Consider the following 26,441-nt stretch of genomic DNA (forward strand, 5'->3'; position numbering starts at 1 on the left):
ATCTGTTTGCATATCTATCTATCTATCTATCTATCTATCTATCTATCTATCTATCTATCTATCTATCTATCTATCTATCTATCTATCTATCTATCTATCTATCTATCTGTCTGTCTGTCTGTCTGCATATCTATCTATCTATCTATCTATCTATCTATCTATCTATCTATCTATCTATCTATCTATCTATCTATCTATCTATCTATCTGTCTGTCTGTCTGTCTGTCTGTCTGTCTGTCTGTCTGTCTGTCTGCATATCTATCTATCTATCTATCTATCTATCTATCTATCTATCTATCTATCTATCTATCTATCTATCTATCTATCTATCTATCTATCTATCTATCTATCTATCTGTCTGTCTGCATATCTATCTATCTATCTATCTATCTATCTATCTATCTATCTATCTATCTATCTATCTATCTATCTATCTATCTATCTATCTATCTGTTTGCATATCTATCTATCTATCTATCTATCTATCTATCTATCTATCTATCTATCTATCTATCTATCTATCTATCTATCTATCTATCTATCTATCTGTTTGCATATCTATCTATCTATCTATCTATCTATCTATCTATCTATCTATCTATCTATCTATCTATCTATCTATCTATCTATCTATCTATCTGTTTGCATATCTATCTATCTATCTATCTATCTATCTATCTATCTATCTATCTATCTATCTATCTATCTCTATCTATCTATCTATCTATCTATCTATCTATCTATCTATCTATCTATCTATCTATCTATCTATCTATCTATCTATCTATCTGTCTGTCTGTCTGTCTGCATATCTATCTATCTATCTATCTATCTATCTATCTATCTATCTATCTATCTATCTATCTATCTATCTATCTATCTATCTATCTGTCTGTCTGTCTGTCTGTCTGCATATCTATCTATCTATCTATCTATCTATCTATCTATCTATCTATCTATCTATCTATCTATCTATCTATCTATCTATCTATCTATCTATCTATCTGTTTGCATATCTATCTATCTATCTATCTATCTATCTATCTATCTATCTATCTATCTATCTATCTATCTATCTATCTATCTATCTATCTATCTATCTATCTATCTATCTATCTATCTGTCTGTCTGTCTGTCTGCATATCTATCTATCTATCTATCTATCTATCTATCTATCTATCTATCTATCTATCTATCTATCTATCTATCTATCTATCTATCTATCTATCTGTCTGTCTGTCTGTCTGTCTGCATATCTATCTATCTATCTATCTATCTATCTATCTATCTATCTATCTATCTATCTATCTATCTATCTATCTATCTATCTATCTATCTATCTGTTTGCATATCTATCTATCTATCTATCTATCTATCTATCTATCTATCTATCTATCTATCTATCTATCTATCTATCTATCTATCTATCTATCTATCTATCTATCTGTCTGTCTGTCTGTCTGCATATCTATCTATCTATCTATCTATCTATCTATCTATCTATCTATCTATCTATCTATCTATCTATCTATCTGTCTGTCTGTCTGTCTGTCTGTCTGTCTGTCTGTCTGTCTGATACGTGTAAAATTATATTCAGGCAGATTTCCTTCTGGACAGAAATCTCAGGACGCTTCATCATACAGACTTCGACATGTAGTGAAATGTGTTGTTACGACTGTACGATACTAAATAAATCAAAATAAAAATAGAAAATTATAAAAATACAATAAAAAATAAAGTTTTAAGGTATAAACTATAATAAACCATAAAGTATAAAAAGTATAAAAATAAGTGAAACAAAAACTATTGTATGATAATTTATATAACTGTAATGTATTTACAGTTTTTCTCAGTCGCTTTGGAGCATTTCTCGAATCATCCTTAAGATTTGCAAATCAGTAATTTCATTCTCAAAACAATGTGTACAAACAGCACAATACACTGGATTTCTTGCAAAAGTCTGTTTTTTCTCAAAATCCTCAGAACTTTTCTTAAAAGTAAGTATTTGTGTTAATGAACATCTCATTACCATCAAAATAATAAGTCCTTTTATCATTGTCTACGAACAAGATGTCAAACTGTTTAGTCATTTTTTCACTATGGCACTGCTTTATTTTAGTATTTCTTGATGTAAATTATGTTTTGGATTACAAGTATAACAGTTTTTCTCAGTTACTTTGTAGCGTTTCTCAAATCAGAAATGAAATTCTCAGAACTACTTATTCAAACTCCACATCATTTAGTCATTTGTGTTTATCATAAGAACATTTTTTGTTGCTTTGATCAAATTGCGAACGCTTTTGTACATCATTTAGATTGTGTACAAGTGTCTGCTTTTTCCTACAGTATCAGTTGTTTATGTTCATGTTGATCATAATGTATTATACTCATTTCACCTGAATGGTTTTAACCCCCAAAATATTTAGGCATCAGTTCATTGTATAAGTCATTAAATGCAGAATGGTTAAACCAGTTGTAAAAATTTCTCGAGCTCTTCTTCTTCACAGTTCAATTAAACTTTTTTGGTAAAAGTGTCCTGATGAATTGTGCAGATGAACCTTGAATGTCACTAATGAAGGGGCGTGTTTACTTTCAGATCAACCAATAATCAACTAGTTCCCTGAAATAGTTCAAGGCTGAACGTTTACTGTAATTGACGAGTGAATATAAAAAGAGAAAAACACAGATTTACAATTGTTGAAAACGGATAAACAACTAGGAAATGAACACGGTCGAGAGTCAGGAATAAGGATGCATGCTGGAAGGGTCAGGAGACAAAATGTTGTCAATCATGGCCTCACAATGGTATTGAAAGGGAGGATATCTGTTGTGATGTGGATGAAAATCTGAGGCCTGACAGACTGGGACGTCAGGGGGTAGAGACTGATTACACTGTATAGTGCGGCATGTGCAGTTCTGCCTAAGAAGTGTTTCCTATGTTTACCTTTTTGAATTTTAATTTGTGTCTTTTTTATTTTCTATCACAATGACATTATATTGTAATTTTTAGTCAGTCCACTAGTAAAGAACAATAAAAAAAAAAGTGTGAATTCTGTCCAGTCTCTTACAATCAATATCCCACATACAGTAATGTGTACATTTGTGCTGTTAAAATTCATAGTTGCCACTTCAGCCTCGTGCATTTTAATACTTGTAATGCAAAACGTAGTTTACATCGAGAAATACTAAAATAAAGCAGTGTCATAGTGAAAAAATGACTAAACAGTTTGACATCTTGTTCGTAGACAATGATAAAAGGACTTATTATTTTGATGGTAATGAGATGTTCATTAACACAAATACTTACTGTTGGGAGAAGAACTATGGATTTTGAGCAGAAAACAGACTTTTGCAAGAAATCCAGTGTATTGTGCTGTTTGTACACATTGTTTTGAGAATGAAATTACTGATTTGCAAATCTTAAAGATGATTCTAGAAATGCTCCAAAGCGACTGAGAAAAACTGTAAAACCATTCAGGTGAAACCAGTATAATATATTTTGATCAACATGAACATTAACAACTGATACTGTAGGAAAAAGCAGACACTTGTACACAATCCATTAAATGATGTACAAAAGAAATGTTCTTATATAACATTTACACAAATACACAAATATACACAAATGACTAAATGATGTGGATGTTGAACGAGTAGTTTTGAGAATTTTAGTTCTGATCTGAGAAACGCTCCAAAGCGACTGAGAAAAAGTGTAAGAAGGAAGAAAATCTTGTAGATTTTGGATGCGAAAAAAAAACGCACAACAAAATGGGCAGGTAAGACACGATCACGTGACCATGTATCGTGAGCACGCGGGTGCTCGTGCACGAGCCCGGATAGCTCAGTCGGTAGAGCATCAGACTTTTAATCTGAGGGTCCAGGGTTCAAGTCCCTGTTCGGGCGATGGAGTTTCTCATTTTAATGTGCTTTTACACACATCCTGCACATATTGTTTTTATCTTTATATAAAGATTTGTGCATTAATTACTGCTCATTCATTCATTCATTCATTTTCATTTTCATTTTAACTGCATTTTGTTTATTTGCACATTGCAGCTGTTTGCACTTCTGGTAGAATCAATCAATCTATCTATCTATCTATCTATCTATCTATCTATCTATCTATCTATCTATCTATCTATCTATCTATCTATCTATCTATCTATCTATCTATCTGTCTATCTGTCTGTCTGTCTGTCTGTCTGTCTGTCTGTCTGTCTGTCTGTCTGTCTGTCTGTCTGTCTGTCCGCCTGTCCGTCCGTCCGTCCGTCCGTCTGTCCGTCTGTCTGTCTGTCTGTCTGTCTGTCGCCTGTTCGTCTATCTGTCTGTCTTGTACAGTTTTTTTCAGCTGCTATGGAGTGTTTCTCAAATCATTCTTAATATTTGTAAATCAGTGCATTTTTTGAAACAATGTGCAAAACAGCACTAAACATTGGATTTCTTGCAAAAGCCTGAACTTTTCCCAAAATCTTCAGTTAATCCCTTAAACGTAATTATTTGTGCCCTTAAGTCCTTTTGTCATTGTTCACAAACACGATCATTATAATGTTTAGTCGTGTTCTCAGTGTGAAGCTGCACAGTTTCAGGATTTTTTTTATATGAACTACAGTTTGGGTTACAATGATCGATAATCATGAGGCTGAATTTCTTCTGTTTGGCATTTATCAATTCCAGCAGCACAAATTAATTTATTTGTACACGTACTGGAAGAAGTGCAGCCGAGAGAAAACTCTATCAAATGAAGAGAATAAACTGTTCTGGAACAAAAATCTGAATTTAGCTTGTAAATGTAGGTCAGTGCTTCTGATAGTGTTTATACCAGCAGAGAAGAGAAGGATTTACTGACCCTGACCTCCACTGTGTACATTACAGTTATATATATATATCATCATACAATAATATCATAAAACACGTCAAATATTTCACTCCTTTAAAATCATTAATTATAAGTCGGAAAGAATTGTTGATGAAACCTTGAAGGGTTCTAAACAAACAAACAAACAAACAAACAAACAAACAAACAATTGTGCAACAAGTTACAAACTAATTATGTCTAAAATGTCTTTTATTTTAATTATTGAATTAAAATAAACAACAAATTCCATAATATAATTCTTATCTATCTATCTATCTATCTATCTATCTATCTATCTATCTATCTATCTATCTATCTATCTATCTATCTATCTATCTATCTATCTATCTATCTATCTATCTATCTATCTATCTATCTATCTATCTATCTATCTATCTATCTATCTAATCTAACTAACTAATCATTGTTTTTTTATAAGCATGTAACGATGTATCGTGAGCGCGCGGGTGCTCGTGCACGAGCCCGGATAGCTCAGTCGGTAGAGCATCAGACTTTTAATCTGAGGGTCCAGGGTTCAAGTCCCTGTTCGGGCGGAAGTGTGACCCCTTTTTTAACACGTTTCTTTACATCTCATCTCATCACTCACACCACTGCACGTGTTCACCTCCATTTATCCCACCGGAAATACCAGTTTAAAGCGTGTATTTCATATCGGGTTTATTACTACAATACACTCAATAATAACACTAATAAAAATAGTTCATGAATAAAAGTAGGTGTTACAGATGCTAGTTTTTATAAACCCTTGTAGATGTTCATTAGATAGCAGCGACCTCCTTTATGCGGGAAAGTATTGGCACCCCTAAGAAACGTGTGGCGGCTTTGGGGGAAAAAAGTCTTTATTGTTGAACCTGTTGATCTTTTGCTCCAAAATAAAAACACAAAACAGTGAATAAATAAATATTAAGGACAATAAAACACATTTAATCCAGTGTGCAGTTTGACTGATATATATTTATAGTATATTTATTTATTTTTTTTAATTTAGTTTTTATATATATATTTTTTTACTTGTTGGAAAGTCGTAAAAAGAATTTTACTACATGTAAACTGTATAAATGTGTATGTGACAAGATTCTTTTTTTTTTTTTAGAAAATAGATATGCAGACAGACAGACAGACAGATAGATAGATAGATAGATAGATAGATAGATAGATAGATAGATAGATAGATAGATAGATAGATAGATAGATAGATAGATAGATATGCAGACAGACATATAGATAGATAGATAGATAGATAGATAGATAGATAGATAGATAGATAGATAGATAGATAGATAGATAGATAGATATGCAGACAGACATATAGATAGATAGATAGATAGATAGATAGATAGATAGATAGATAGATAGATAGATAGATAGATAGATAGATAGATAGATATGCAGACAGACATATAGATAGATAGATAGATAGATAGATAGATAGATAGATAGATAGATAGATAGATAGATAGATGTCTTTATCGTTGAACCTTTCGATTTTTTTGCTCCAAAACCCACATAGCAGTTTGATAAACAAACAAACAAACCCCGAAAAACCCGAACCATTTCGAAAAAGAAACACACGGAGCTTTTTGGTCCTTCTGGCTTGCCGGAGCGTGTCACGTGATCAAAAAAACTTATAAATAGCGGTGCAGCGCGAGCGGGGCGCAGATGAGAGTGAAGGTATGGCGTCAACAAGCCGGTGAGTGTCGTCAAGCGGCTGTGTCCGGTTTCTTACTTTAAGAACTCGGATTTTTACAGTAGCGCCGGTATTATTATTACTACTATTGTTATTAGGAAAATTCCTCGGTGGTGTTTATTTGAATCCCCTTTTGGCTTCGGCTGGAAATAGCGGCTGTCTGTCGGTTGTCGTGGCGAACAACAGCTTCGGCGCAGTGTCCCAATCCACTAGGGCTGACGCTGCGCTCGTGCACTACCTAGGGCGCGTCGTAATGGCGAATGCAGCCTAACTAGTGCACATGGAGATAAAAGCGGAGGCGTTTGGTTGTTACTATTCTAATGGGGTTTGTTTTTTAAATAAAGAAAATGGATCGTATAAACCTTTTTAGCGACAGTAGCAAACTTAAATCAAATGTCAAAAGAAATATGCAAATAACGAACAACTTCCGCATTACACCAGAAAGATTTGTTTATTATTTTTTCCAAAAGCTAAGCGCCTAGCTAAACAAATGTGCACGTGCACGTTAAACTATAAACAGTATATCTTATTTATACGCGGTTATTATTTTATTCAGTATCGTTTAAAGGGATCGTTTTATGTTTGTTTTTGTTTTTTTTGCTAGCTTGCTAATAGGAAATGGCTAAACCGGCTATTCCACGAACCCGAACTTTATCTTTATAATAATGTTTACTTGCATTTTAAATATTTCAGGATGTAAATCTGGTGAAATAGACGAAATATATTGGATTAATTCTTGTAGATTTGAGATGTTTGTGTGTTTTAAACGATTTCGCTCCTTGGTGCGCAGCTCCCGGGGCTCTGTCCCAATATGTGCGGTTGTGTCCTTCGTAGCTGTAACAGCGTTAATGTAATCGAGTCACCACGGGATTCGAGAACAGGCGTTTTTGGAACACAGCCGGCTTTCTGTGACGTCACAGTATAACTACAGTAGACCTGTTTAGACTTATATTATATTATATTTTCTTTATTATCGAGGTTTTAGTTTTTTAGTCCTTGTAGTTGGAAATGAACCTTGTAAATGTAAATTAATAAGTAAATAATAATAAACAAATGGGCCTGCTTTACAACAAAAAACTTTGTAAATAATATAATAAATAAACATAACATAAGTATTTAAATTATTTTAAGTATTACATATAAATAGTTGTATATATTCCATAAATATAATAAATGTCTGGAGAAAATAAATATTTTTACACACACTTGTGCGGTTGTTCGATTTGATTGCAGCACGTATTCTCTGCAGCATGCTCTGATCATGCTGTGGCTTTACGCAAGTTTCTTTTCTGGACGCATTTATTTTCTGAAAATCTTCTCCATCGCATCCCAACGTTTTTCCACAAGCGTACAGTCTGGATTCCACGGTGGCGAAGTTCTCCAAACGGCGATCTTTCTCTCCATTTTGGGACAAAATAAAACGTAGCTTTAAAAAAAAAAAATTAAAAAAATTCTACAAAATGTAAAAAAGTCGTTTTTGCGCCGGAGAGTCATTCAGTAAAATCACGTGGACTTTTTATTTGTAAAAATTGTATTCCGAAAAACAATTGTACAATTATACACGTGACCTCGACTGACCGAAGTGGATGCTGCTGAATATCCCGGTTTGTGTTTTCTCCTAAACACAGTGGAGATGCCTTACCTAAGTTGCAGTGCCCGAATCACCCTGATGCCCTCCTGGTGGAGGACTACAGAGCCGGCGACATGATCTGCCCCGAGTGTGGCCTCGTCGTCGGTACGTATATGTAGAACCTCACCGTTAGTGGTTCCTGGTATTCTGCTCCCACCCTGTATGGAACACTACCAGAGTATTTGGATATTTTATCCACGTGTCATGCAGTCGTTTGCTACGTGTGGCGTCTCCTATGTACCCGATGCAGCTAAAGTTAGAACATTTTCTCGCGCTCCACCAGGTGACCGCGTGATCGACGTCGGCTCCGAATGGAGGACGTTCACTAACGAGAAAGCTACCAAAGACCCATCACGTGTTGGTGACGCGCAGAACCCACTCCTCAACGGAGGAGACCTCACGACCATGATCGGAAAGGTGTGGTGAAAACTCCATCTGTCTATCACTCCCACAGTCGAACACTGCAGCGGCGCACATTTGTTTCTTTTATCAGTTTCTTAACGCTCTTTCACTCTCGTTCCTCCTTTCAGTTCCTTATCTCTCTCTCTCCATCTCTCTCGCTCTCTCCCCCCTCCCCTTTTTCACCTATTCATCAGTTTCTTTCTCATTTTTATCTTTTTTTCCCTTTCCATTCTTTAAACTCTTTCCTGCTCCTCTTGTTTCTCATGCTTCAGTTTCTTTTTCTTTTCTTTTTCCCATTTCTCATCCTGCTTTTTCTCCCAGCCTTTGCTTTCTTTTTTTTTTTTTTTTCTTTCTTTCTTTCTGCTTTTCCTCCCTTTCTTCAATCTTTCTCTTTCCTCTTCTTCTTTTTCCCCTCACATTCTTCATGCTTGTTTTTTTTCTTTCTTGCTCTTCCTGTATTACTCTGCTTTTCTTTCATTTCGTTTCTTTGATCAGTTTATTTGCATCCTCAATCTCCTCCCCTCTTCTTACGTGTTTCTCTCTCCGTCCCTCCCTTTCTTCCCTTTTCTTTTTTTTCGTTTCCTTATCTGTCTTTTTTCTGTTATCAATGTATGCTTCCTCTCTTTCATTCCACCTGTCCTGACCTGTCCTGTCCTCCCTCCCCTCCATTATTTTTTTTTCTTTATATATATATATATATATGTACCTAGGAAAGAACGATTGGTGATTGGGGCAGACTTTAATGGGCATGTAGGTGAAGGGAACAGAGGTGATGAGGAGGTGATGGGTAGGTATGGTTTTAAGGAGAGGAATGTGGAAGGGCAGATGGTGGTAGATTTTGCTAAAAGGATGGAAATGGCAGTGGTGAACACTTATTTTAAGAAGAAGGAGGATCATAGGGTGACGTATAAGAGTGGAGGAAGGTGCACACAGGTGGATTATCTTCTGTGTAGGAGATGCAACCTGAAGGAGATTGGAGACTGTAAGGTGTTGGCGGGGGACAGTGTAGCTAGACAGCATCGGATGGTGGTCTGTAGGATGGTTTTGGAGGCGAAGAAGAAGAGGAAAGTAAGGTTTGAAAGAAGAATAAGATGGTGGAAACTGAAAGAGGAAGAGTGTAGTGTGAGGTTCAGGGAAGAGGTCAGACAGGGGCTTGGTGGTGGTGAAGAGGTGCCGGATGATTGGGCAACTACTGCAGAAGTGATGAGGGAGGCAGCTAGAAAAGTACTTGGTGTGACATCTGGAAATAGAAAGCAAGACAAGGAGACGTGGTGGTGGAATGAGGAAGTGCAGGAGAGCATTAGGGGAAAGAGGTTGGCAAAACAGAAGTGGGATCGACAGAGTGATGAGAAAAGTAGGCAGGAGTACAAGGAGATGCGGCAGCAGGTTAAAAGGGATGTGGCGAAAGCCAAGGAAAAGGCATATGAGGAGCTGTATGAGAAGTTGGACACTAAGGAAGGAGAAAAGGTTTTGTACCGATTGGCCAGGCAGAGGGACCGAGCTGGGAAGGATGTACTGCAAGTTAGAGCAATAAAGGATGGAGAGGGAAATGTGTTGACTAGTGAGGAGAGTGTGTTGAGAAGATGGAGGGAGTATTTTGAGCAGCTGATGAATAAGGAAAATCAGAGAGAGAGAAGGTTGGAGGATGTGGAGTTGGTGAAGCAGGATGTAGATAGGATTAGTAAGGAGGAAGTGAGCAGCGATTAAGAGGATGAAGAATAGAAAGTCGGTTGGACCAGATGACATACCGGTAGAAGCGTGGAGATGTTTAGGAGAGATGGCAGTGGAGTTTTTAACCAGATTGTTTAACAGGATTCTGGAAGGGGAGAGGATGCCTGAGGAATGGAGAAGGAGTGTGCTGGTACCGATCTTTAAGCATAAGGGAGATGTGCAGACCTGCAGTAACTACAGGGGAATTAAGTTGGTCAGTCACACCATGAAGTTATGGGAAAGAGTAGTGGAAGCCAGGCTGAGAGAAGAGGTGACCATCTGTGAGCAACAGTATGGTTTCATGCCAAGGAAGAGCACCACAGATGCCTTATTTGCTTTGAGGATGTTGATGGAGAAGTATAGAGAAGGAGCTGCATTGTGTATTTGTGGATTTAGAGAAAGCGTACGACAGAGTGCCGAGAGAGGAGTTGTGGTATTGTATGAGGAAGTCAGGTGTGTCAGAGAAGTATGTGAGGGTAGTGCAGGACATGTATGAGGACAGTGTGACGGCAGTAAAGTGTGCAGTAGGTACGACAGACTGGTTCAGGGTGAAGGTTGGACTGCATCAAGGATCGGCCCTGAGCCCTTTCCTGTTTGCAGTGGTGATGGACAGGTTGACGGACGAGGTCAGACAGGAGTCTCCCTGGACTATGATGTTTGCAGATGATATTGTGATTTGTGGTGAGAGTAGAGAGCAGGTTGAGAAGAGCCTGGAGAGGTGGAGATATGCGCTGGAGAGAAGGGGAATGAAAGTCAGTAGGAGTAAGACAGAGTACATGTGTGTGAATGAGAGGGAGGGCAGTGGAGTGATGCGGTTGCAGGGAGAAGAGGTGGAGAAGGTGGAGGAGTTCAGGTACCTGGGGTCAACAGTGCAAAGTAATGGAGAGTGTGTTAGGGAAGTAAAGAAAAGAGTGCAGGCAGGGTGGAGTGGGTGGAGAAGAGTGACAGGAGTGATTTGTGATAGAAGAGTATCTGCAAGAATGAAAGGGAAAGTTTATAGGACTGTGGTGAGACCTGCGATGTTGTATGGATTAGAGACAGTGGCATTGAGTAAAAGACAGGAGGTGGAGCTGGAGGTAGCAGAGCTGAAGATGTTGAGGTTTTCGTTGGGAGTGACGAGGATGGACAAGATTCATTACAAGAAATGAGTTTATTAGAGGGACAGCACATGTAGGATGTTTTTGTGACAAGGTGAGGGAGGCGAGATTGAGATGGTTTGGACATGTGCAGAGAAGGGACATGAATTATATTGGTAGAAAAATGCTGAAGATGGAGCCACCAGGTAGGAGGAAAACAGGAAGGCCAAGGAGGAGGTTCATGGATGTGGTGAGGGAAGACATGCAGGTAGTTGGTGTAAAAGAGGCAGATATAGAGGACAGGGTGGTATGGAGACGGATTCTCCGCTGTGGCGACCCCTAATGGGAGCAGCCGAAAGAAGAAGAAGAAGAAGAAGATATATATATATGTCTTTCCTTCTTTCCCTCTTTCCTTCTGTCAGAATAAGAAAGTTGGTATGTGTTTGTGTCTCTAGGGTACAGGAGCCGCCAGTTTTGATGAATTCGGTAACTCAAAGTACCAGAACCGGAGAACGATGAGCAGCTCGGACCGGGCCATGCTCAACGCCTTTAAAGAGATCACCACCATGGCAGACAGGATAAACCTGCCCCGGAACATTGTTGTAAGCCCCGCCCACAGACTTTTAATTACCCCACTACACCATTTAGGAGTATTTGTGTAACACTGACCTTTATAAACCGGAAACTGTTGCCATAGAAACATAATAGTTTAATTGCTTGGCAGAGCCGTTTTTATACGCCATATTTGTGTCCTTGTCCCTCCCCCAAACAGGATCGTACAAACAACCTGTTCAAACAGGTTTATGAACAAAAATGTCTGAAGGGGAGGAGTAACGACGCCATCGCATCAGCCTGCCTTTACATCGCCTGCAGACAGGAGGGAGTTCCCCGAACCTTCAAAGGTAACAATACTATCCAATCAGAAGCCAGACCAGACCATCGTTATTATGAGGACAGTCAGCGGTGTGTGTGTGATATATCGTTATTATGAGGACAGTCAGCGGTGTGTGTGTGTGATGTATCGTTATTATGAGGACAGTCAGCGGTGTGTGTGTGATGTATCGTTATTATGAGGACCGTCAGCGGTGTGTGTGTGATGTATCGTTATTATGAGGACCGTCAGCGGTGTGTGTGTGTGATGTATCGTTATTATGAGGACCGTCAGCGGTGTGTGTGTGTGTGATGTATCGTTATTATGAGGACCGTCAGCGGTGTGTGTGTGTGATGTATCGTTATTATGAGGACCGTCAGCGGTGTGTGTGTGTGATGTATCGTTATTATGAGGACCGTCAGCGGTGTGTGTGTGTGATGTATCGTTATTATGAGGACCGTCAGCGGTGTGTGTGTGTGTGATGTATCGTTATTATGAGGACCGTCAGCGGTGTGTGTGTGTGATGTATCGTTATTATGAGGACCGTCAGCGGTGTGTGTGTGATGTATCGTTGTTATGAGGACCGTCAGCGGTGTGTGTGTGATGTATCGTTGTTATGAGGACCGTCAGCGGTGTGTGTGTGATGTATCGTTGTTATGAGGACCGTCAGCGGTGTGTGTGTGATGTATCGTTGTTATGAGGACCGCCAGCGGTGTGTGTGTGATGTATCGTTGTTATGAGGACCGCCAGCGGTGTGTGTGTGTGTGTGATGTATCGTTGTTATGAGGACCGTCAGCGGGGTGTGTGTGTGTGATGTATCGTTGTTATGAGGACCGTCAGCGGGGTGTGTGATGTATCGTTGTTATGAGGACCGTCAGCGGGGTGTATGTGATGTATCGTTGTTATGAGGACCGTCAGCGGGGTGTGTGATGTATCGTTGTTATGAGGACCGTCAGCGGGGTGTGTGTGATGTATCGTTATTATGAGGACCGTCAGCGGTGTGTGTGTGATGTATCGTTGTTATGAGGACCGCCAGCGGTGTGTGTGTGTGATGTATCGTTGTTATGAGGACCGTCAGCGGGGTGTGTGTGATGTATCGTTGTTATGAGGACAGTCAGCGGGGTGTGTGTGATGTATCGTTGTTATGAAGACCGTCAGCGGGGTGTGTGTGATGTATCGTTATTATGAGGACAGTCAGCGGGGTGTGTGTGATGTATCGTTATTATGAGGACAGTCAGCGGTGTGTGTGTGATGTATCGTTATTATGAGGACAGTCAGCGGTGTGTGTGTGATGTATCGTTATTATGAGGACAGTCAGCGGTGTGTGTGTGATGTATCGTTATTATGAGGACAGTCAGCGGTGTGTGTGTGTGTGATGTATCGTTATTATGAGGACAGTCAGCGGTGTGTGTGTGTGATGTATCGTTATTATGAGGACAGTCAGCGGTGTGTGTGTGATGTATCGTTATTATGAGGACAGTCAGCGGTGTGTGTGTGTGATGTATCGTTATTATGAGGACCGTCAGCGGTGTGTGTGATGTATCGTTATTATGAGGACCGTCAGCGGTGTGTGGGATGTATCGTTATTATGAGGGCCGTCAGTGGTGTCTGTATATGATGTATATTGTATATCCTTCCTGCTTATCCAGAGATCTGCGCCGTGTCCCGGATTTCCAAAAAAGAGATCGGCCGCTGCTTTAAACTCATCCTGAAGGCCCTTGAGACCAGCGTTGACCTCATCACCACCGGAGACTTCATGTCCCGTTTCTGCTCCAACCTGGGTCTGCCGAAGCATGTGCAGATGGCGGCCACCTTCATCGCCAGGAAGGCCGTGGAGCTTGACTTGGTCCCAGGGCGCAGCCCGATCAGTGTGGCTGCCGCCGCCATCTACATGGCCTCCCAGGCCTCAGCCGAGAAAAAGACACAGAAAGGTGAGAAACCTTCTTCAAATGACATTTCCAGCACGCAGGCTTTCCTGGGCCAGTGTGCTCTGATCTATGAACCAAAAATGGTTTTAGAAGGAATCACAGAGATGATTAGATCTTTCTGGATTCGGATTGGTCAGAAGGTGTCTATTCTGACAGTAGCGCAGGTTTATATTAACACCCCTTGTTTGTAATGTTGCTATAGCAACAGCTCATTAGGTTTATGTAAGGAGTGTACAGTTTTCCAACAATATGGCCATAAGTATTTGGACACCTGGTGTATTTGGTTCTTCTACAAAATGTTGCCACAAACTTGGAAAAACAATTGTATCAGACCTCTGAATTTGTGGGCATAAAATTTGCCCTTTATTTGAACTACGAGACCCTGAATCCTGTTGTAGCATGACAGTGCCCCTGTGCACAAAGCTCCAGTAAAGGGAAGTTATTATAAGGGGAATGAATGTGGAAAATTGTTCAAAAGCATTGTGGTGTGTAAAGTACTGGTTTATCATTTGTAGCTACTATAATAATGGTATTTATGTTATAGGTGTTGAAGAAAGTCGCTGCTTGAAGAACTTTGATTTATAACATTTCTTTTTTTTTTTTTTACAGAAATCGGAGATATCGCTGGTGTAGCAGACGTCACCATCCGCCAGTCGTACCGTCTCATCTACCCTCGAGCCGCCGATCTGTTTCCTTCAGACTTCAAATTCGATACGCCGGTGGATAAACTGCCTCAGCTGTGAAACTCGTCCACGCGGTGGCCCCGAGGAGACGCATTCCACCGAACAGAGCCCCCGGATGACCCTTGTCACATTCATGTGTATATAAATATGACTGTACAGGAACTCGGTCGATTCCATACTGTAAACTTTTTTCTTTTGTAGGAAATCGAACCGGTTATTTTGTTTAGTGTGTTTGCACTGTATTTAGTAATTTAAACCCCCAAAGAATCCCACAATAAACGCTTTTCAGAAAGCACACACGCACACACACACACACTCCGTCTGCTGCTCATTCATGAGTGTGTGGTTTATACCTCCGTCTCTGATCTGTATTCTTCATTCTTTTATTCCTTACCTCCAATTTCCTTTTTCTTTTTCCTCCCCCACTCTCGCCCTTCCTCCTTTCTTACTCAAATGTATTTTCTTTTTCTTTTTCCTCATTCCTCACTTTTTTGTCTTCCCATTTCTTTCCCGATCTTCTGGTGGTGGTTTTCCTAGCTGGTTTTTGAGAAACACATCAGTCCTTTTGAAGGACGTTTTCAAACATGTCATGCAACAGAAACATTTCTGTCTACACCAGGGGTTCAAAAGGATCTGAAATGCTGCTTGGCCTGTAGGGGGTGATATTGTACAAAAACATAAAGAAATCAGGTGGGATGGACTTTAACTCTCAACCTCATGGAAGAACAAGTTTAATAAGTTTTCTCACCTCGGAGCTACATTTAATCACAATCTGTTGCTCTGTTCAATGGTTCTTTGATCGAACCCTTCCCCTCCCTTCATCCCACATGATCTGTTTTTGATGACTTGGTGTACATTCACAGTATAATCATGGAAGAAACGTTAAAGCTTTGTGTATTTGCTGCTCAAACCTAAGCAGGATCTTCTCCGCCCATCCTCGGGAATCGAACAAACCCACAGCAGTGGGTTCGCGACGGTATGTTTTCTACGTCCTGATTTTGCTAAAGGTTTTGTGGGCAAAGAAAAAACTCCAAAATGTAAGCAGCAGCACACGGTATTGTCACAAGTATTTGGACACCTAACTTCTCCAACCACACATGGTTCTTCAACAGACAGTTCCCACAAAGTTGAAGGCACACAAGGATTTTCCTTTCACTTGAACTAGGAGACCCAGACCTGTTCCAGCCTGATGATGCTCCTGTGCTCAAATCGCAGCTCCATGAAGATCTGGAAGAGCTCCAACCCTATTGAACAATTTGGGATGAATTTTTTATGTAGGCCTCCTCATCTACATCAGTACCTGATGTTACTAGCACCCTTGTGGTTGAAGGAGTCTCAACAAAAAATCTAGTGGACCAGCTTCCCAGAAGAGTGGAGGTTAATTATAACAGGGACTAAACACTACAATGTGGAAAGAGATGTCCAAAAAGCACAAAATCTCGTATTCAGGTGTCCACAAACTTTTGATCCATACCATACTGCTCTACCAGGGAATGTGACTGGTTAGAATTGTTTAACTGCCGCAGTGCATTGTGGGATATCCAGATATATCTGATTAGCATTAAGTTATAAAAACAGGCAAACCTACTAGCATCGTGTTAGCTAGCTACCGTGGTGACCTTCAACAAATTTAGTGGTAAATTATTTTAGTTTCGCACAAGCGAAAAAACTTCATCTGCTAATCGGTAAAACGTAACTAGGTAACGTTAGCTTAGAATTTTTATCGTGCAACGCTAACAATGACTATTGTGTTTGGTGCGAAATTTAACACGTGTGGACTTTTTAGCAAAATCGGGACACGAGTAGCATTAGTAACGAGCGGTCACGTTGAAAGAGGCGGAGCCTGTAGTGGTAAATACACTCCTGTAAAACAGTGGCACGTGGAATCGCGACATTCAAAAATCGTTTCCATGAAAACATTCAAACTTAAGTGCGTTTTCTCGCGAGTAGGCGGGACTTGTGTGCTGGAGGTGTGGCACTTGTCCTTGTTCGTAAAGAGAGAGGGTTTTATTTTTGTAGAAGTTCTGAAAGCGTCCTGGGTGGAACAGGAAGTGGAAGCAGAGCCGAGTTCACAGTGGTTATCGAGGTCCGGGTGAGCTAGCTAGCGAGCGTGCACGCATGTGGTAGCTAACACCAGTCGGCGATGTAGTCGAAGTCGGTGAACATCTCCTGCTCGTCCCGGTTCAGTGGGCGTGGCTCTCGGGGAGGCGTGAGCACCGGCGCCTCTGACGTGAACTCGTCGTCGAAGTTGCTGACGTCGCTCGCGCCGTGGATCGTCGGCATGAACGGAGGTTTCACCTTCTTGGCCAGGAGTCCGTTCCAGTCCATGTTCTGGAGAGGAGAAGGGTGGAGTAATGAACCTCAGTGGTAAACCGTAAAGACATTTCTCATTTCGGGTTCTTCAGAAAGTTCCTCTAAAAACCAGGAAGAACCTCCTTCACACTTCTACTTCATACTCGTGTACAAGCGAGGACAATTTCCCTTCTTCTGTCTTTCCTTTTCTTTCATTCCCTTTCTGTTGCTCCTTCCTTTTATTTTTCCTTCTTTCATCTTGTTCTTGCTTTTCTCTTGTCCCCCTCTTTTCATTCTCTCATCTTTCTTTTTTATTTTATTTTGTCCCCCTCCATTCTTTTTCTTCCTTCCTTTGTTTCCCATCCATTCCTGTAATTTCTCTTCCTCCTTCCGAATTTACCCTTTTTTTTTACTCCCTCCTTTTTATTGTCTATCCTCCTATTTACTTTTCCCTCTCCTTCCTTCCTTTCACTCTTCTTCTCTTTTCTGTCCTCACCTCTGTTATTCTCTTCTCCTTTTTTCTTGTCCTTTCTTTTCCTCATGTTTGTCCTTTCCCATTTCCTCTGTATTAATGTACATATATATTTATTTATTTTTACTTTCCCATTTTATCCACTTCTGTTCTTTTCCTTCCTCTCCTCTCTTTTTTCTTTTACTTTCTTTTCCTATCAATCCCACACTGTATTTCTGAACAAGTCATGAACAGATCTCGCAAATTCAACATAAGTTGTTGAACACAAGTTAAACGATGTTCACTCACGCGGAAGAACAGATGTTTCTTGACCTCCTCTGCATCACACGCTCCTCCTCCCAGACGTCGCTCTGGATTCCTCCTCAGCAGCTGCAGGAGAACAATAACGTTACTGAAATTGCTGATACGTGAAGTTTTGAACGTTGCAGCTTCTCGTCGTAACGTCACTCACCCTCCTCATGATGGAGATGGCTTCGGTGGAAAGGAACCTCGGGTAACGCACCTCGTCGTTCACGATGCTGTCGAACACTTCCTCTTCATCATCACCGGGAAACGGAGACTGAGGGGGAACCACATGCCGTGTCAGTTGCAACCGAATGACCAATCAGTGTGTGAGTTTGTGTATGAGTGTGTGTATGAGTGTGTGTAGGTCTGTGTGTGTGTGTGTGTGTGTGTGTGATAGTGTGTGAGTGTGAGTGTGTGTGTATGTTGAGAAGCCTGACCTCGCCGACCAGCATCTCGAAGATGAGCACTCCGAGCCCCCACCAGTCCACAGCGCGGGTATACGACGTCTCCGTGAGCACCTCAGGGGCCAGAAACTCCGGCGTACCACAAAAGGTACTCGTCCGGTCCTGAAAGCCCATTCCTGACACACAAACAAACACACACACACACACCCATCATTCCTGGTGACTAGCTGAGATCCGTGTGGCCTGAATCAGGACCTGATCTCTCACCTTCTTTACAAAGACCAAAGTCTGCGATTTTCACGTAGCCTTCAATGTCCAGCAGTAAATTATCCAGCTTCAGATCTCTGCAGGTTACAGATCAATCACACTCATCATTTCCACACCCACGTTTTCCACAGGAAATAATTGTCAAACGTAGAGAATGTGATTTTACCTGTACACGATCCTGCGCTCGTGTAAAAACTGCAACCCCAAGACCACGCAGGCCGCGTAAAACCTAGAGGACCAAAAACATCAAGCAAATGAGGGAACCTTGAGAGAGAGAACACACTAAGCAGGAGAACTGTAAACAACAGAACCTTGAGGGAGAGGATACACTAAACAGCAGAACCTTGAGGGAGAGAACACTGAGCAGATGAACTTGAAAAAAGCGAGCACTAAGTAGGAGAACTTTGAAGGAGAAATCCTTGAGGAAGAGAACCTGTAGGGAAAGAACCCTAAAAATCAAGCAACTGAGTGATGATATGGTGTATCTATTTTTTTTTTTTATTTCTATTAACGGCATTAATTTTATTAACATGCTAAAAAAAAACATTAATATTTTCCATTTTCATTAAAAATATAAATAAATATAAAAGTGGGGAAATTAAAAGCGTCCTTTCTCTACTCAAAAAAACAAAAAATCATTCAACTCCACCATAAAATCATTTTTAATTAGAACATTTGTTTTACTGGTGCGCCAAGTTTCAATTCGAGCAACAAAATCCGCCAATGACGCAACATGCGCCAATTAAAACCGTCCGTGTGGAAACACAGCAAAAGTTCAATTTGGTGTCCTGATGATTTACGTCGTTCTTCAGTATTTTAAAACATTTACAAGAATATTTTCTCTCTGTGCTCTATGTTGAATTTGGTTTCACTAATAATTAACATACATTTGCATAAAGTATCAATATTTTTCCCTGCGCATGTTGATTTAAATATTAGAAACTTGACACGTATTAATTTAAACTCCACTTAGAACAGATACAAATGTGCGATTAAGTTGCAATTAATCGCAATAACTCATGACTCATGCGATTAATCGTGATTACATTTTTTCACCGATTGGCAGAATATATATATATATTGCTATTTGCACTTCTGGTTAGAAACTAACTGTATTTCATTGGTCCTGAACTCTGCACAATGACAATAAATAAATCGAATTACTTTACTACCTAATTATTTTTACTACCGTGATCTGGGAGATTGTCCACACCAATACGTTTTCGTTGGAAAGCGCATATTTTGATCACCTTTTTGGCCTCTAGTCCACAGAGACGGCGTTTTCAGTCGACGAAAACATAGCTTTGTGAAAACGCTCTCCAAAACGAAGGCTTTCGAAAACGCTGACGTATATTTTTGCCATCTCTTCGACATTTCAAAGAGCCGTAAAGTTTTAATCGCCCCGCCATTTGCTTTTGCGCAGTACAGTGACGTGAGAGTTTTCAGACGTTTCAGTGTGGATGAGCAACTTTTGGGAAACGACAGAAAACCAAAGTGTGGACATGAAACTTTAAAAAAAATTTTTAATCAAATCGCTGTTCAAATGTATCTGGATTAACGTAGACGTAGCCTTAGCGTTTAAGGCTCTGGACTGCGGATTGGAAGGTCGTGAGGTCAAATCCCGGCCACGCCAAGCTGCCACTCTGTGCAAGGCCCTCAACCTCATCGCTGCTCAAGTGTATGAATGAGACATGAAAGTAAGTCGGTTTTGGATAAAGGCGTCTGTTAAATGCCATAAATGTAAAAATAATATCATTCAGTTTCACGTGAAGTCACGTGTTTGTAAGCGTAACCACAGGCACAAAATGCCACTGTGTAACGTGAAGTGCTGCATCAAGTGCTATTCTACACTCACACTGAATAATAATCAGAGAGGAGGCCATTTTGTTCAATGGTGATTGTGTTCATGTCGCGATATTTTGCCAACGGAATAATAATACGATGAAAATCTTCCTGAGTCTCGACTCGTTCAGGTTCAAAGGTGAACATTTTAGAAATGGGACGTAACCCGATTCTGAATACTGAACTTTTTCCACAACTTTCTGACCCGACTCACATGGCGCGAGGTTCTGAGAAGACGTCGGCGTGGATGTGCATCATGAGGTCTCCTCCTGCCGCGTACTCCATCACGAAACATACGTGCTCTTTGGTCTGGAAGCAGGCGAACAGGTTGACAAGGAACGGGTGACGGACGCTGTTCACCGTCTCGAAGATCCTCTTCTCGCACATCAGGCTGCGTGAAGAACAACCGAGTGAACCTTCAGCACCATAACACGTCACGATCGATCTTTTATACACTTTTATTATCTCACACCTGTCGACTTCATCACGAGCCACGATGTCTGCTTTCTTCAGGGCCTTGATGGCGAACATCTCTCCTGTGAGGCTGTACTCGGCTAATAAAACCTGTTGAACGAGGCACAGAGAGCAGAGAAGGCTTCTTTATCAACTAGAAGAAGAGAAGGAGATGTGAGATAATGTGAGAAACCCTGAGGACTGGGGGGGGGGGGGGATTTAGCATAGAGATTGGAAAAACTTTGTGACTGGGAGAAAACCTTGGTGAAGGGCATAGAAGGAGCAAACATCAGGAGAAATAGAATCTTGACAGGGAAGAATATCAAGAGGAAGAACATTGAAAGGGAGAACAGTTAAGACAAAAACATTAAAAATAACATCAATAGGGAGAACGTTGATAGAGAGAACACTGAGCAGGGGAACCTTGAGGAAGAGAACACTAAGCATGAGAACATTTGGAGTAGAGAACACTAAGCAGGAGAACTTTTGAAGGAGAGAACACCAAGCAGGAGAACTTTTGAAGGAGAGAACACCAAGCAGGAGAACTTTTGGAGTAGAGAACAATAAGCAGGAGAACTTTTGGAGTAGAGAACAATAAGCAGGAGAACTTTTGGAGGAGAGAACACTAAGCAGGAGAACCTGTGGAGGAGAGAACACTAAGCAGGAGAACTTTTGTGGGAGAGAACACTAAGCAGGAGAACTTTTGGAGGCGAGAACACTAAGCAGGAGAACCTGTGGAGAAGAGAACACTAAGCAGTAGAACACTAAGCAGGAGAACCTGTGGAGAAGAGAACACTAAGCAGTAGAACCTTTGGAGGAGAGAACAATAAGCAGGAGAACTTTTGGGGGAGAGAACACTAAGCAGTAGAACTTTTGGGGGAGAGAACACTAAGCAGGAGAACTTTTGGGGGAGAGAACACTAAGCAGGAGAACTTTTGGGGGAGAGAACACTAAGCAGGAGAACCTGTGGAGAAGAGAACACTAAGCAGTAGAACATTTCGGGGAGAGAACACTAAGCAGTAGAACATTTGGGGGAGAGAACACTAAGCAGTAGAACTTTTGGGGGAAAAGACTAAGCGGGAGAACTTTTGGGGGAGAGAACACTAAGCAGTAGAACTTTTGGGGGAGAGAACACTAAGCAGTAGAACTTTTGGGGGAGAGAACACTAAGCAGGAGAACCTTTGAAGGGGAAAAGACTAAGCGGGAGAACTTTTGGGGGAGAGAACACTAAGCAGGAAAACTTTTGGGGAAAAGAACACTAAGGAGAAGATTGAGGAAAATAATCTTGAAAGGGAGAGCATCAGGTGCAGGAGAACACACTTGGGTTCTTTACATGCACATAAATATCTGAGTAATTTGAAGACACACCTTCCCAAAATGTCCGCGTCCCAACACTGCGATGCATTTAAAGTTTCTGAGACTGAAATGGAACTGCTCCTCCTCCTCTTCCTCATCATCTCTAAACAACAAGACATGAAAATCATTTAATAAATAAACAGAAAGAAAAAGAGAGAGAGAGAAAGAGAGAAAGAGAGAGAGAGAGAGAGAAAGAGAGCGAGAGAGAGAGATGGATGGATGGATGGACAGTGAGGTTCTTATCACCTGATCTCCCGGCGCTTCCGTCCAGCGATCATCTCCAGCCGTGGGGTTTCCATCCGGAGATCCTCCTCTGCCGTGTTCTTCAGCTCTGAGGCTCCCACTACACTGTTCCTGTTGTTTAGGAAGTCAAATGATCTCAGCACATCCTGAGGAGAGACCGGTGGCGGGGCTTAATAGTCTGATTCTGATTGGTCCGAAAGTTTTGATTCATGTGAATTATAGAAACACGCTCGTTTTGATAGTTTCTATAGCAACAGCTCGGCCCGTTTTATCGCCCGGTTGAGGTAAAGTAACCCCGAGGTGCTCCTGATGTTGGAAATCTAACCGTACCTGCACTTGTTCTTTGTGGAGCTTCTCGTCCTGAAGAGCTTCTCGGGTTCGGCCCAGTGAGTTCCGCTTGGAGCTGGACGTTGTGTCTTTGTCGAAGTCCAGCTTAGACACCGGCGAGTCACTGCAGAGATTTCAATTAATCATAATCGTTTAGGGCTCTGTGATAACGTGATACAACACACACACACACACACACACACACACACACACACACACACACTCTCCTTGCTAAATGGTATACAAAACACACACCAAATATAGACATCAGGTGTGTGTGTGTGTGTGTGTGTGTGTGTGCATATATGTACCTGGTAGGAACATATAGTTTGTATGTGTGTGTAAGTTGGTTCGTGTTAGTATACCAGTTAGAAAGTGTGTGGTGTGTGTGTTTATGTGTGTGTGTGTGTGTGTGTGTGTGTGTGTGTGTGTGTGTGTGTGTACCTGATGTCTGTACCCAGTGTGTTTGTATACATATTGGTAAGGAGTGTGTGAGTGTGTGTATATACCTGGTGTGTGTGTGAGGATGAACCCTGCGCCCCGGCTCTGTTCCCTGCTCTGTTGGACTCTGTGGACTGAACGAGTTGCTGATGGAGGGAATCGCTCTGCGCAGTCGCCCCCACGTCGCCATGTTCATGTTCATCTGTGGAGCCCTGACGAACGTCTTCCCTACACACACACACACACACACACACACACACACACACACACACACACACACACACACACACACACACACACACACACGGCATAATTTACAACTAATACACCATAAGTCAAGATATGTAACTGATATAAAACATGTTATATGCAAAAGAATGAATCTCCTCAGTACACTTTATGAGGACCTGTACACCTGCTCGCTGCAATTATCCAAACAACCAATCGAGTGAAAGCAGGGCAAAGTCAACATCAGAGCCAGCAGAATCATCAAAATCACTCACTTACATTTTTTTTTATATTTTTCCATGAATATGCATATTCCTAATAGTCTTTTCTCTTTATTTCATAGCGTTTCTCTCAGTTGCACCGATTCCTGTTATGTATATTTAAGTTTCTATTTAATTCTATTCAGTCGTCACATCAAGTATTACGAGGGCCCCAGGAATCTGCCTTGAGCCTTCAGAATCTGCAGTGTGGGCACCTGTAGACTGAATTTCATGTTGCTTCAAGTTGCTGCTTTAACCAATCAAACCTCTAGTTGGCGACACAGAGGCCTTCTAAAACATACAATAACATCAGCATCTTTACGGATGGTCAGAGAGTGCGCTAGTCAGAGCTTACAAACCGTATCTGTAGCAAACTGCACAAGCGCAAATATATTCATGTGGCTGTTTTTTTCATTCCACAACGACTGATCGAGAAAACATTTATTTGGTCGCAGACAACCTTACAAGGACGTTTACAAGAAAACCTGGACATCTTGAGGAAAGTTTTCTAAAACAGTTTGCCTGTGAAGCCAATCTTAAAGCTAAAAACAGCATGGCATCTCTATAACTGGACCTTGGACCTCTTTACAAACAGACCACAGTCTGTCCGTCTGAACTCAGTCACTTCCTCCAGTCTCACCCTCAGCACCGGGGTCCCTCAGGGATATGTATTATCTCCTTTTCTATACTACCTTTTTACCCATGACTGCATACCTGCCTATGCTTTAAACAGCCTGATCAGAGGTAACGATGAGACGGCTTACAGGGAGGAGATCCAGCACCTAGTAACATGGTGTGAGGACAATAACCTGGACCTCAACACCTACAAGACCAAGGGGGTCATTGTGGATTTTAGACGAGTCAGCAATTACACTCACGCTCCCATTCACATCAACGAAGCTGCGTGTACCCAGCTCCTTGGACTCCACATCTTTGAGGATCTCACTTGGTCTCTGGACTCTTCTATCCTAATCAGAAAAGTACAACAGCACCTGTATTTCCTAAGGAGACTTAAAAAATTCCTGTCTGTGCTACAGGATACTGGAGAACTTTTACGACTGTATCATTGAGAGCATCTTCACTAACTGCATCCCAGTGTGGTAAAGCAGCTGCACTGCTTCAGACCGTAAAGCCCTTCAGAAGGTGCTATTTATTGTAAATAGGCCACTTATGCACTGCTGGTTAGATGCAAACTGCATTTCATTGGCTCTGTACATCTACCTTGCACAATGACGATATAGTTGAATCTGATCTAATCTAATCTAATAAGAGGTAGATCGTTAGGGTTTTTTCTTGATGCTGATATACACGACCCAACACTGCTACCTTCATGGTGAGGAGAAAAGTTTGAGAACACACTGTAGGGAGGGTTACAGGGAACCTGTACCTTGCTGCTTGGAGAAAATCTTCTTCTGTCTCCGCAGTTTGGTTCTCCTTTCGATCACGGGGTTAAAAAAGGTCACCTGTAAAAACAAAGCGTGTTCAGAAAACGCATGCATTCCACAAACTCATCGCTACGTAAATTCCTGGGTTCTGATCGGACAGCACCTCGGCGAACAGCGTCCCCTGGGGCTCCAGGTACAGACACATGCCGTGACGCTGGTTATCCAGGAAGTCTTCGAGGCGGAGGAACTTCACGGCGCAGAGAAAACGCCAGTCACGCCAATACACGGAGATCTCCAGCTCGCGGGACTGAGAAGAACAAATGAAAACAAGAGTAAATCAGGGAAGAAAGGGGGCGTGGCCTGTCATTTGTAGGCGGGGAGATAGAAGTAATTTGAATATACTAATTTGATTTCCTTATTTGTTGCTGATGCGTAAAAATAATAATAAACATTGGCTGTGAAAAGTGTGCAGGGTTTCATAGTTTTTCAGACACGTGCATGTTCCTGTTGCTTCTATGCAACAAAAACACACAATTAAACAGTGAATGAGTAGAAAAAAAGTTCCGTGGAGTCCAAATGGGACATTTTTGTCTCTAGAAGAACGTGTGTAAGATGGAGAAGAGGAGAGAAGATAAACCATAAAACATTGAGTTTCCACACTTTCATATAATAACAATAATAAAGGAAATAAAGTTGTTGGTTATTTACCCGATCGAGTTCGAGCGTAAACTTCTGATCCCATGACTGATTACTGATGGGTTTCCAGCTCGTCTGTCCAACTACGGTGTTATCGAGCTTCAACACAGCGCTGATCTCATCTGCTCAACACACACACACACACACACACACACACACACACACACACACACACACTACTAATCTGAGCTTTTGACCAATCAGAATCAACAACCGTAGTAGAATCCATCCGCTACAGTTACAGTGCGTTAGATAACCTCGAAGGTTCCTGTGTGGTTTTTCTAGACTGCTAAACTGATATACTGAATGGGCAAAAGTTGGTGGACACCGGACTCCAAGATTGTGCTTTTTGAACATTTCGTTCCACATTGAGTCCTCGTTTGCTGTTACAATAAGCTCAACTCTTCTGATAAGATGTTCTAGTGGATTTTTTTTTAGAGATTTCTGTGAGAATTGCTCAGCCACAAGGGTGTTAGTGACGTAGGTGAAAAGGTAAAGAGGCCTGGGGTGCAGTTAGCTTTGTTCACCCATCGTGTTCAACAGGGATGGAGATCTATAACATGAGATCTTCTACTCCTATCTTCTACATGGAATGCAGATCTTCATGGAGCACAGGGGCACTGTCAT

At 41.1% G+C, this 26,441-nt stretch overlaps 2 protein-coding genes across 2 annotated transcripts in view; one reads left to right on the plus strand and one right to left on the minus strand.

Moving 5' to 3' along the window:
• Nucleotides 1–6,471: 6,471 nt before the first annotated feature.
• Nucleotides 6,472–15,170, plus strand: gtf2b (general transcription factor IIB). The gene is made up of 7 exons (XM_083548116.1): nt 6,472–6,566; nt 8,192–8,298; nt 8,477–8,610; nt 11,837–11,983; nt 12,154–12,283; nt 13,902–14,183; nt 14,790–15,170. Exons 1-7 carry the CDS (start codon nt 6,550–6,552, stop codon nt 14,921–14,923), a joined length of 951 nt encoding a protein of 316 aa, XP_083404242.1. The 5' UTR covers nt 6,472–6,549; the 3' UTR covers nt 14,924–15,170.
• A 404-nt stretch (nt 15,171–15,574) lies between these two features.
• pkn2a (protein kinase N2a) overlaps nt 15,575–26,441 on the minus strand; it is a 41,984-nt gene continuing 31,117 nt past the window's right edge. Inside the window, exons 8-22 of the mRNA XM_083547848.1 lie at nt 25,827–25,936; nt 25,282–25,425; nt 25,121–25,196; nt 23,314–23,473; nt 22,808–22,928; nt 22,481–22,623; nt 22,247–22,337; nt 20,898–20,989; nt 20,640–20,816; nt 18,750–18,812; nt 18,584–18,660; nt 18,350–18,492; nt 18,079–18,186; nt 17,916–17,996; nt 15,575–17,194 (exon numbers count right to left, since the gene is read on the minus strand). Of these exons, the coding sequence (XP_083403974.1) occupies nt 16,991–17,194; nt 17,916–17,996; nt 18,079–18,186; nt 18,350–18,492; nt 18,584–18,660; nt 18,750–18,812; nt 20,640–20,816; nt 20,898–20,989; nt 22,247–22,337; nt 22,481–22,623; nt 22,808–22,928; nt 23,314–23,473; nt 25,121–25,196; nt 25,282–25,425; nt 25,827–25,936 (1,790 nt within the window). The 3' untranslated portion in view covers nt 15,575–16,990. The remainder of the gene's footprint in view (nt 17,195–17,915; nt 17,997–18,078; nt 18,187–18,349; nt 18,493–18,583; nt 18,661–18,749; nt 18,813–20,639; nt 20,817–20,897; nt 20,990–22,246; nt 22,338–22,480; nt 22,624–22,807; nt 22,929–23,313; nt 23,474–25,120; nt 25,197–25,281; nt 25,426–25,826; nt 25,937–26,441) is intronic.

The sequence above is a fragment of the Silurus aristotelis genome (assembly GCF_946808225.1).
Source record: "Silurus aristotelis genome assembly, chromosome: 8".
Lineage (NCBI taxonomy): Eukaryota > Metazoa > Chordata > Actinopteri > Siluriformes > Siluridae > Silurus > Silurus aristotelis.